The sequence below is a fragment of the Solea solea genome, chromosome 4 (assembly GCF_958295425.1).
Source record: "Solea solea chromosome 4, fSolSol10.1, whole genome shotgun sequence".
NCBI lineage: Eukaryota > Metazoa > Chordata > Actinopteri > Pleuronectiformes > Soleidae > Solea > Solea solea.
Genome location: NC_081137.1, coordinates 21,272,320 through 21,284,370, shown reverse-complemented (window position 1 = coordinate 21,284,370; position 12,051 = coordinate 21,272,320). Strand labels below are relative to the sequence as shown.

Below are 12,051 nucleotides of genomic sequence, written 5' to 3'. Positions count from 1 at the left end.
TTAATTAAGTAGAGGATGTAAAAACACACAAGTATCAGCTTAGATTAGAGCTACTCACGCAGGAGAATGACCTGTGCTATGTATATTATTATTATTATTACATAGTTTACATGAGTTTACAGTCCCATTTGGCTTTGAAGCAGGTTGACAGAAAGCTAATTTTATCATGAATGCAAAGGTATCGCTTTTAAAAAGTTTAACCCTTTAACACCAAAGCCTCACAGACATTTTCGCTAATTTTAAGCATCAAAGGGCCAGAAAATGATCCTGTGAGTAAGTGCTTTTGTCCATTTGTCCAGTTTTATTGAGAAAAAACACTGGATTTTGCAGTTTAACACATATTTAAAATAACATTTGTTTAACTTTTTGTCTAAATGTCCAAAAAAAGGCCCCGAAAAATGGAAACTACATACAGGCGTTTTTCCAACGCTCTCCTCCCTCGTGACAAAGATGCTGATTCGCCGGCTTCCTGCAACAGTACGAGTGAAATTACGGGCAAATTCTCAGCTTTCAGAAACTGTAACACTCGGTGTTAAAGGGTTAAACTTGCACATTTCAAAATTCAGATCCATAATAGCTGTTGGAATATAGAGCTATCAAGTCATCATGTACACTAATAAGACGGCAGCTTTAATGTCTCACTGCTGAAATATAGTTCCACATCACCCCCGCCCAAAAAAAAGAAGTGAACACATTAAAAAATTGTGATCAGCTCCAATCTTTAAAAAGGATTTCCATATTTAGTTATTTAGTTTTAAATAAGTTCAAAGTGGTGTGCTGTGTGTAAAATATGCACAACAGTGACCTTCAGTGTTCAAAACCATTACTGCAATCGAGAGCGGAAACAATAACTCAATTAATCGATGAATCAGTTACTAAACTAATTGGTTTGAAGCTTTTTTTTTATGATCCTTAAATGTGAATAATTTCTGGTTTCTTTGCTCCGTGCGACAAAGTTCTGTTCTAATGATGGTTATCTTATGTCTTTTCCCTTTTTTTAAAACATCTGTAAGGGAGGGGTTTGCCCCCTTGAACTCTGATTGGTTACTTTGGTTGCCGAATCAGCAGTTTTTAGAATATTTAGGTACTACCCAACTACGTGCAGGTTCAGCCTGTACTTGGGTGGTTGCCAAATGGGTGATTTCCAAAATCTTGTGACTCACGAACATGGCCTCCAAGTGAGCCTGTCCTGGCCTTCAAGCGTACCTTATCAGACAGTTCACATTTATAAAACAGATCATATTTGTGAGTATATCATTATTATTATTATTATTATTATTACCCCGATTGTCATTATGTTTAAAGTGATTTTCTCCAACAGTGCTCGGAGCTCATTGGAGGAGGAGAGGACGCTGTGACGACAGCTGTGACACCGACTACATCGTGTCTGAATCCTCTGGAAGACGACATTATCTTCATCAACCACACAAATAAACAGGTCAGCAAATTAACCTCCTCAGTCCCGGTCACATGTGTTGTGTTTTGGAAGAGGATTAGTGCCACATATGAGGTTAGCAGCAAAAACGAGGGAAATACTGAAATAATCCCGCAAAAAGTGATCGGACGGGATTATAAACGCATGTCACCTACATGAAGGGCAAACAGCCAAATAGACAAAACCGGGATCTTTGAAAAAACGCGTGTTTTTGGGTCGTTGCAGTGCACTTGTCCCCTGTCAGCCACCGTACCAATCCTCCTCCTCATTTTTACTTTTTATTTTACTGATGGCTACCAGGGACGTAGAGAGGATTTCAACAAATAAGCTTAAAAAAGTGACAAATTCTCAGTTACGGATGAAGGAATCTCTATTCTTAAACTATTATTTGGGGTTGTAAAGAATAACCTTGTGTCGAAAAGGTTTTCAAGTATATACAAATGTACAAAAGCAGTTTAAAGTGACCTGCCATTCAACCAGATCTCACTCTGGCTTCTTTCTGTTTTTGTGCGTATGTGTTGTGACGGGATCCGGCAGGTGTCGCGCTCTGTGAGGACTCTTATGATTAAAACCCCACATCACAACAGGCTTTCACTCATTGACCAGCATCATGTAAACATGAGTCTCTTAAGATGTGTAAAAGGTCACGCTGGTCCTGGAACCTTGCTGGTTGATCTTTTTTTTTCTTCAGTTTTTCTGTTTTCCCCCCTCTTGACTCACTCACTCACTCACTCACTCAGCAGCAGCGGCTTCTCCTGCTGCCTCCTCATTGTGTTCCTGGTTGATTAGCCTCAGGGCTGTCTTCAGGGCCTGGGGCCGGTGGGAGAAGGAGAGGGGAGGGCGGGTGGCTGCATCTGCTCGGGGACGTGCTTCAGGGGCCCCACTGTGGCCTGGCTTAGTTTTCATGTCTGTCTTCAAAGGCACAACCTAGTGGAAGCAGAGAGAGAGAGAGAGAGAGGGGGGCAGACAGTTCAGCCACAGTGATGCTGTCATTGTTGAGCTGCTTTTTTCACTGCCATGTTTACATGATTTAAAACTCAAAAGGTCTTTAGTTTGTCCACAGTGAGCTACTGTGAAACACATGCCAGTCCAACATGGCAGCATCTGTGGAGTAGATGTGAATATAAATCCAATCCTTATCTCCTCTCTCATCATCTCTCCTCTCCTCTCTCAGGAGGGTGGGGTTTTATGTAATGTGGGGAGGGAAGAGGAGTTCATTCTAAATGTTTAAGTTTTTGTTTTTCGTTTGATTTCATCTTGTGTTGAGTGACATTTTTGTTTCAGAGACCCAATAAAGGGACTCTGAAAACCAAACCGCTCCTCCTCTCCTCCTCTCCTCTCCTCCTCTCGGCTGCAGCTCCTCTGTGCCGCTGCTGTCACAGGTGTTTAGTGTCAGCGTGTTTGGGGTCGACAGAGACTCACTCACCTTGACAAGATCAACGTGGAAATGAAAAGGACTAAATCCAGACTGTCAGGATGACAGACGTGTCAACCATCAGGGATTCATCCTGTCTTTTGCTGGACTTTCTTCTTCACGTGCCGTATTCCCTTTAGTTTAACAATATTCCATCTTTTTCAGTTGTCATTTTCCTTCACATTTTTCTCATCCTCAGCTCATGCATCCCTGTAACAACCTTTCCTCCTCTCCTCCCTCCCTCCTGTCTCACTACACTGCATGGACATTTTCTTGGAGAGGATTATTATGTTTAGCAGACTGCACGGTAATTAGACTACGTTCATATGCTCTAATCTGAGTATGTGTGCAGACCTGCACTTGACCAGCTAAGTGCTTTGTGGAAAGAAAAAGAAAAAGGAAAAAAAAAATCACGCCACAGTGAGTTATTTCTGGCTGGGCTAATCTTATTTCTCTGGGCACTTTGATAATGGAGAGGACTTGAATAATGAATAGGGTGTATAATACTTCTTCCTCAGGCCCCGCTGAATGAATTAAGCGAGCAAAGGTTCTGTTAGTGTCTCCCAACGTAATGCGCTGTACCCACTCCTCTCCTACTTTGTCCGTCCAATGCCACAATTCTTATTATTTTAGACTTTTCAACGGAGTTGTGGTGGAAAAAGAAAGCTGGAAATCTGTTCAACCTGTTTACACTGAGATACAGACAGAAATCCACGTTTGCCATGGTGTATGTGTGTCTGTGTGAATACTCGGTAACACCGTTATCGCCGACGTTAAAGTTCAGTAAATAGGTCGAGCAAAGTCAGCTTCAGACTTTTCACAGGACGGATACTTTGCTCTCTCGTCATCCTCTTCCTCACACATGTCACACACTGGTGTAGTGAAATTAGATTAAGATGGAGCAAGAGATTAGGCGACAAATTATTGTTAGTTTTTGATTTATTATAATGTTGTTTTGTCATTTGTTTCCTTTTCTAGACACTTTTCTCCGATCACATACCCAGGTCTATACACAGTAGAAGAAGAAGTGTTTCGGATTTTTCCTCCCAAGTACCACCAGAGGAAACTTGAGTTCCACTGGTGGTACACACACCCCAGTTTGAGAACCACAGTTCTAATGTATGTTAGTGAGCAGACAAGACTTTTCTTTCTTTTCTTTTCTCTCTCTCTGTAGAGTTGTAGTTTATAATAATAATCTATTTGATTGATTGTATTAAATAGAAATTCAAATGTTTAAATAGTGAACCACAGCCAGCACAATGCTTGACGTGTAAAGGGCTGCAAATATCTATCGTCTTTTTATTTATTAATTACCTTTGTTATTATTATTATTATCTTGGCAAATATTACAGCAACTATAGCAAATTGTCTTAACAATATAAAAGTTACACTTTCAGTGCCAGGAAAAGCCACTTGAGACACTTACGAAATTATAAATGATATAAGTTCATCCATTATCACAATACTTTCTGTCACTTGAATAATTCACTTATTTCCCCCGTTTGCCACTTTGCCTGTCAGTCCCATTTTCCTCTTGCATTAGGTCTACAGAGGACGTGTAATAACTCAATAAACGGCCTTAATCTGTGATTTAAAAATGATCCAATCTAGATGAAAGAGGCTTTATTCAAACGTGGCTACTTAAACCACACACATTATTTACCTTTTCTTTCTTTCTTTTGCTCATACAGAGCCATGGAAACCGTGTGGATCCGGGCAGTGGAGTGCAGAGAACGTCGAAAGGGAACGGGATACAAATGGACAGAAGAAAGACACCTGAATCACCCCTGTCCTCAGGTTTCCAGGGAGTAACACAATCCATGTGTGTGTCTGTGTGTGTGCACAGGTATGTGATGCATATGTGCAGGACTCAGCAGAGGCCGCTTTGGCTCCTGATGATAATAGAAGGTGACTCATAGAGAGCTGTCTTCTTTCGCTCTGGTCACATCTTCATTTGTTTGCTGCTGGCATCGGATGAATTATTGAGTTTGGGAAGGGTGTCTTTGTATTTGAGGGTGGAGTGGACCGTGTGTGTGTGTGCATATACATTCTTCAGAGCTTTCATCCTCATTCTGTCAAAAAATGTCACACACACACACACACTTGACCCCTGACCTTAACTATCTCAACTGTCTGTTTTTGTCTTCTCTACCACCCTCACCTCTTAATTCTCATTATCAATAACTAACGGGTGTGTTTTTAAGATATTAATCAACATTTTTATATTCATCCAAACTGGCTGATGTGTGTGTGTGTGTGTGTGTGTGAGAGAGAGACCCAGCACATGCATCTTCATTATTGCAGGGGACAAAAAAACAAACAAACAGCAGTATAACCTATACCTTTGAGCTGCTGCTCAATTATTAAAGTGGCCTCAGTCGCCACATGCTGCTGCTAAAGCTCACAAGCTTTTCAGCTCAACTTACCTTCACAGCCACGACGTTATGATATCAGTCCGGGGCATTACTGAGATCAATTATTCACGTGGTGAAGCTCCTTCTTTTAACCTCACGTTTACGTCAAATAAAAAAATAAAAAAAACACCCATTCATTCACCCAAGGAAATAAATAACCCTCATCACTTTCAGTTTATATACATTTTATCTCATCATATCATTACCGTTAATTATAGATACGTGTAATTAAGCACTGCTCAGCATCAAAGAGAATATTAATAGGTGCCATAAACGTATTGATCCCCTGCAAGGCTGCAACAACCCGCCGACACGCAGTCTCAGTGGGGAAAGAACCCCCGACGCAAGCGCTTTTTTAAAATTATTATTTTCGATTTAAAAGTCTATTTTTATTTTGAATGTAGCATCTGAAGTGTTTTGGGTTTGAAGTAATATTTAAAAAGCGATATTTTAAAATAGTTTTTAAGACAAATTTGAGCCGCCTTATTTAAATTCTTATTATTATTTTTGTTGAACTTAAGTTTCGTTCAGTCAGACAGAAAAATAACGTGAACTTGTCAAGGTAATTAAAGAAAACCTTATTTTTCTGTCTGACTGAACGAAAAAACTATGAACCTTTTTGGACTGACTATACTATTATCATCATCATCAGTATTGATGTTGCTAAAAAGCTTGTATTTTGATACTTTTAATATACTAACTTTTTAACAAGATACCAGTCGATTCAAAGTAGAGAATTATACATTTGGTCACATAATAATAAAAATAAGAATAATAACAATAAGACGAATACAGTAATTTTGTTAAATTCTGGACTATATATTATAAAACAAAAGCAATCATGAATGGAAAACAAATACTTACTGCACGAAAAAAGGCCGAAATCAAAGTTAAAAACTGGAAATACACTAAATGAACATAACTCATATTCTCATATGCCCTCCGCCTTGATACCTGTTGTTGTGTCTCCTCCGCTCTCTCGTCCCCAGAGTCTCTCCAGAGTCAGACTCTCTCTGCTCCTGCACTTTTCCCTGGTTTTTATACCAATATATACTATTAATATTGCATCGTCATGACTTAATCATTTCAAAAGCGCACGCATGCACGACACTACCCCCGCGACACGAGGGGGGCATCCATAATTAAAACGGCACTAATTAGACACAGGAAGGGGCCATTAGATGCGGCGCAGGACACACACACACACACACACACACACAGAATGTGTGAAAACCGCTGTGAACGCGGAGGCCCCTTATTTTCCCGCGGCGCTTATATCACACACGACAATAATATATTGTATAATCCCACGTGAGATTTCGGGATTCATAAATAAAACAGTGTAAACAAACGCTCTAATCCAACATCCCATTAAAACATCCCAAAAATACAAATTCCATAAATCACAAATAACAAAAAAAAAGTCCGCTTCGGAGCGATTTTTAAAAAATAACCGATTATTTATTTAGTTAGTTAGTTTATACTTCACACACTTTTTTTTGCAAGTGAAAACAAGAGTGAGGGGGAGAAAACATAAATAAATAAACACTTAAATTAGGTGAAACTGTAAATAACATGGGCTATATAAATCCATATAGCTTACATAAATAAAAACCTATTCACATTAAAATGTTAAAATGTAGCAGCAGCAGCCAAAAGCCACACTGGTGTGCCTCAGTGTCATTTTAATTCATTATTTTAAATAAAGAAAAATAAAATGAGTGTGTAAGAATACCTTCTTTTTTTTGCTGTGCATGAAACACAATCACATGATTTAGTAAAAGAGTAGATTCGTCTGCAAAAATTGTGGTGTTGGTAAAAGTGTGAGATATTGTTGTTGAATCCCTTTTTTAAAAAACAACAACAAACAGGTGAAAATACACTTGGGTGCTTCTGCATAATGTGAGGTGAAAGGTCAACGCTGACCACGACCAACAATAATACAAGTTCCAATTCTATCTTTTACCACAAAGCCACAACTCCGCTGTCTTTCTTTATAAAGTATATCCCAACAATAATAACCTCAATGTATGACTTTCTTTTAAATAAAAATAACAAAACGTGAAATATCCCTGAATGTGACGAATTGCCAGGGTGAATTTACTGAAAATCCGTTCTGAGTGTGTGCAAGATACGAGCTCAACAACACCAACACCTGCTCACAGTTTTTTTTATATATAACATCGTCATTGATAATAAAGTCCCCATATCAAAATCACAAAAATCCATCAAAGTGCAACGAGTGAGTGACACGAAAATGAAAAGCTTCAAAGACCAAAGTCTTTTAATCCCAGACGAGAGAGAGACGCTGTTGACAGATCCCTGTGAGTTATAGGCTACTTAGGTTATTATTAATCACTCGATCAAAAATGTAGTAGGCTATTTTATTCATGATGTGTGAAACTCAGTGCACCGCAGAGTATTTCATCCGTTTCTGTTTCTGCCGCTGGTTGCAGAACCACACTCGAACCACGTTCTTTTTCAGGTCCAGCTTTTCTGCGATGGCCGCAATTTTCTCCGAGGAGGGCCGCGGCTGGATGGCAAAGTACGCCTCCAGAGAGCGCTTCTCCGGCGCCGCGATGGACGTGCGCTTCCTTTTCCTCTCGTTGCCGCTGAAAAGGTCCGGCTTGTTGCTTTTCTCCCGGTACGCAGCCTCCGCCTCCTCCAGCCAGGCCTGGAGAACCGGCTTCAGCGCGATCATGTTGTTGTGGGACAACGTGAGGGACTCGAACCTGCAGATGGTGCTCTGGCTCAGTGACCCCACTCCGGGGATCTTGAGGTTGGCCAGCGCAGACCCGACGTCCGCCTGGGTCACTCCGAGCTTGATCCTCCTCTGCTTGAACCGCTCGGCGAAGGCTTCCAGCTCCCTGGGATCCGACTCCACGTCGTTGATGCACGCCATGCCGCCGTGCACTGACAGGGAGTGAGGGTGGGCCATGTTGGCCATCGCCTGATGCAGCTGCCCCATGGTCTGCAGGTGGTGATGGGGGTGCTGGTGGTGGTGGTGCGCCGTTGTAGTCATCCCTGGAGGTTCCGGAGCACCCATCCCGGTCACGGCCAGGCTGGTGGAGAGGTGCTCCAGGAGGTCCCCGGCCTCCAGGGTCTGTCCCAGGTGATGGTGGTGGTGGTGGTGATGGGACGCGATGGTGGAGGGGATGTGGGAGATGGGCACCGTGGTGGAGGAAGAAGAGGAGGCTGAGGTGCAGGGGACACTGCTCATGGTATGGTAAGTCACGTCTGGTTTGAACGGGTGACTCTTGCCGTGAGAGACAATGCTGTCAGCAGCCGCCAGAGCTTCTGCCCGTGCCAGCAGGCTCTCATCAAAGCCTCCGAATATATTGCCCTGCAGCTGCAAGCAAGAGTGCGCATACTGAAGTCAGTGGGGAATTCTGTCAGGCAACTCTCAGCATCTAAAAAACATTTTCCAAAGGCATGCAGCGCCTAGGAGAGCAGAGAACCCTCCTCAAAGCGCAGGTCATAAAAATTAATATGAAAGCAAGAGCATCGGTGGAATAGACGTGGGGGAGGAGGGGGGAGATGGGAGGGGGTGAGAGTAAGGGGGAGAGATAGGGGATAGAACAAAGTCCTGTCAAATCAACTTAACAGACATTTTTCAGTGTGATATCCCCTCCCCACCACCACCACCACCTCCTCCTCTCACCCACTCCACTCCACCACCAGTCTACCGCGACCTGAACGTACCTGCGGGGCGGGCAGACAGACTCTGCGCATGCCCTCCGAGCCTGAATGCAGGCCGGTGTACTTGGGCTCGTGCAGAGCAGGGTGCATGGAGAAATGCTGCTTGCCGTTCATGGTCATCCTCCTCCTCCCTGAGAGCACCTCGCAAGCAGTGTGGCCCCTGACATGTAAGCCGGGGGGCGGACAGCTTCAGAGCTTCTCTGCTCTCCTTCACCGGACTGAGCTGTTCACATTGGCGGCGCCTCCCGGCATCGCCCCCAACCTCCCCACACCTCCTCCTCCCCCTTCTTTTTCAGCCTCCCTCCTCCTTCCCTCCCACTTACTCCTCTTACAAGTTGCAAAATCTTGGCCTGTGTGCGCAAGCGTCGAATCAATCCTAACCTGATACGGAATCACTATAACCTGATAAAATATCGATCATTGTTGAGACATTAATTATGGCTAAACAGTATGTCACGTTTATTTTTAAATAATCCTCATCCTTGTGTGTGTGTTTTTGTACAAATTCAACATAATCTATATCAGTATAATAATGACATTTTAGTCAAAATCGCCACTTCTGTTAATAAGATTATTATTAGTATTGACGTGTGTCATTAACGTGTGTTCAGCCATTCAGTATTAAAGGAAACAAGGATTTGTACTCTTTCAGCACCATGGACAGCAGGAGCGACCCGGGTCACCTGTTGAGCGCAACTCTTTCAGAACAATGGACAGTGCAAGAGCGACTTACGCCCCCGTGGTCAGCACATTAACATTCAGCACCATGGACAGCACTCTTCGCGAAACACTGTTGTCTTGTTTGAACTCTTTCAGAACCATGGAGAGCGCAGGAGCGACCTGCACTAACCTGTGCTGCGTTGTGTTGGTGAAACACACAGAAACTGCACTGAACATAACAACAGGTTCTGATACAGGAGCCTTTGCCCGGCCTTTCCCCCCCCAAAAAACGCGCACCGTTCCCGGTGCCGCAGCGTTACAGGCTTCTCATTTGACTGCCTGGTTTAAACCCACGGCCAGATAGAGGAGCCAGGGCGGGCAGAGGTGAAATGATGACACTACAAGTCCATCTGATAGTGCCGGCCGCTTCTCTGGTTCCCCCAGACTCTGAATAATTCAGCAGCGCGGTGGCAGGCATCCATTACCACGTTGGCATGTGCTTATTCATTACAGAGATTAAAAGAGCCAAGGACCTTTCTCACCGTGCAAACCTGTTGCAGGCCGAATCTGGAATGAATTCGACACAACTCTTTCGCATATCACCGAAGACGAGGGCGACCTTTAAAACACGATTTTCAAACGCGTGATATCCTCAGTAGTAAACTGGATGTTTGATTTATTAAGAGACCTATGTGCCTCTGTGTGTAGTCCAAATGTAAAATCTAAATAAATACATTAATCCAACCTTTAAAAATCATATTAGTGTCTAAAACGAAAAAAAACGTTACTCATGAATAAAGCACGAAGTTGCTTTTCTCACTCTTCCCCCTTTTTGGCAGCTTTCTCCACAACTGGCACCATTCATAATTGAATGGTCATTGTTTACGCCTCTGTCATCTCTGTGCTTTTTATACCACGAAGATCGCTTCTGACATTTTTTGTGAAGAGTGCTGTCACATATTTGCAGCTCCACTCCAGCAGCTGACCCAAACAACTGTCACAGGATTCACAGCACATGGTGATTATGGTCAGGGTACTTAAGTATAATCCATATTTCTGACAAAACCAAAATACGCCCCCTTTTCCTTTTTTGTATTGAACCAAATACGGAAAAACGGATTTTGTTTTCAGCATCAAAAAACGAAAAAAAAAAACAAAAAAAAACAAATAACGGCCCAAATTTGGTTTTTGCAAATTCCTCTTTTCGTTTTTTGTTTCTCATTTATTAATATGACGGCGGATAGACCGGAAGCGGAAGTGGCATGTAACAACCTCAAAATAAAAGTAGCGTGCTAACTTATTATCATGCATAATAAAGTTAAAAAAACAAGTGTATTATCATACACTATTATATGCTACCGTTCTCCTTCTACAGCTATGTATGGTTCACATTTATTTTAGTCAAGTGAAACTATAACAGCTGGTTGTTTTGGGAGAACGTGATACATAATTATTATTATTATTTTAGCTGAGTGTGTGATGCACATTGTACCCGAATTACATTCCCTGCTTAAATAAAGAGCATCTATAAAGTCCCCAACAGAGGTCCCCATCACGCACAGTCAAGACTGACACGGCATCAAATCACAATAATAGTGTTTATAATCATTGAAAATGAGAACTTGTGAAGTTATGACTTCAGTGCTGATGTTTAGCCACAGGGTGGCGCAGTTATTACATGAAGAGTAGACCTGAGCTGCTTATTTCAGCCAAGAGGAGCAGGTTGTTTTAATGCAGAGCTGTGAGGAATACAAACAAGTGACCGCAGCCAAATATGACAAGAGATGAACTAATAACGCCCATCTTCAAAAATGGAGATAAATTAGACCCTAACAACTACAGAGGGATAAGTGTCAGCAGCAACCTGGGGAAGATGTTCTGCTCAATTATCAACAGCAGATTACAGCAATACCTCGCTGATCATAATATCCTCAGAGTCAAACTGGATTCATACACAACCATAGAACCATTGGCCACATTTACAGTCTACACACACTAATACAGAAACATTTAAATCAAAATAAATCAAAAATATTTTCCAGCTAATGTGACGTCACTGCTCCCCAGCAAACGTGTGTGTTTTCAACACATCTGTTTTCAAAAAACTGACTTAGTGTAAATATATAATATATATAGTATGACGTCAAAAACTGCCTTCATACTGTCAAAAAGTGTCCTAGTACAGTATGTCGTAAAAAAAACCCTGTATATTATTTAGTAAACTATCCAATTATTAACTGTCTAAAATTTCACTATACCATTAAAACTGTTAAGAATGAGTATCTAGTCTGGCCAGTAGGGGGTAGGTTAAGTAAAAAAAACAACGTTGAGCAGCAGTGGCCGAAGGCCACCACCACCGGGCGGTACGACTCACTCGTGCCCTGCCCGCCACTGGGTGGTACGACTCACTGCCGGCCACTGGGCGGTAC

The 12,051-nt window shown here is 42.2% G+C and overlaps 1 protein-coding gene across 1 annotated transcript; it reads right to left on the bottom strand.

Annotated features, from left to right (window-relative positions):
- Positions 1–7,498: 7,498 nt before the first annotated feature.
- Positions 7,499–9,213, bottom strand: pou4f3 (POU class 4 homeobox 3). Its single transcript, XM_058628101.1, has 2 exons — positions 8,966–9,213; positions 7,499–8,612 (listed from the first exon to the last, which is right to left on the bottom strand). The coding sequence occupies exons 1-2, from the start codon at positions 9,080–9,082 to the stop codon at positions 7,668–7,670; spliced, it is 1,062 nt and encodes a 353-aa protein (XP_058484084.1). The 5' UTR covers positions 9,083–9,213; the 3' UTR covers positions 7,499–7,667.
- Between the last annotated feature and the right edge of the window lie 2,838 nt (positions 9,214–12,051).

Excerpts from the sequence above, each read along its gene's own strand:
- pou4f3 (XM_058628101.1), bottom strand. The coding sequence starts at position 9,082 with ATGACCATGAACGGCAAGCAGCATTTCTCCATGCACCCTGCTCTGCAC. Across the intron at positions 8,613-8,965 it reads TCTGTCTGCCCGCCCCGCAG|CTGCAGGGCAATATATTCGG; the intron begins GTACGTTCAGGT and ends TCTTGCTTGCAG.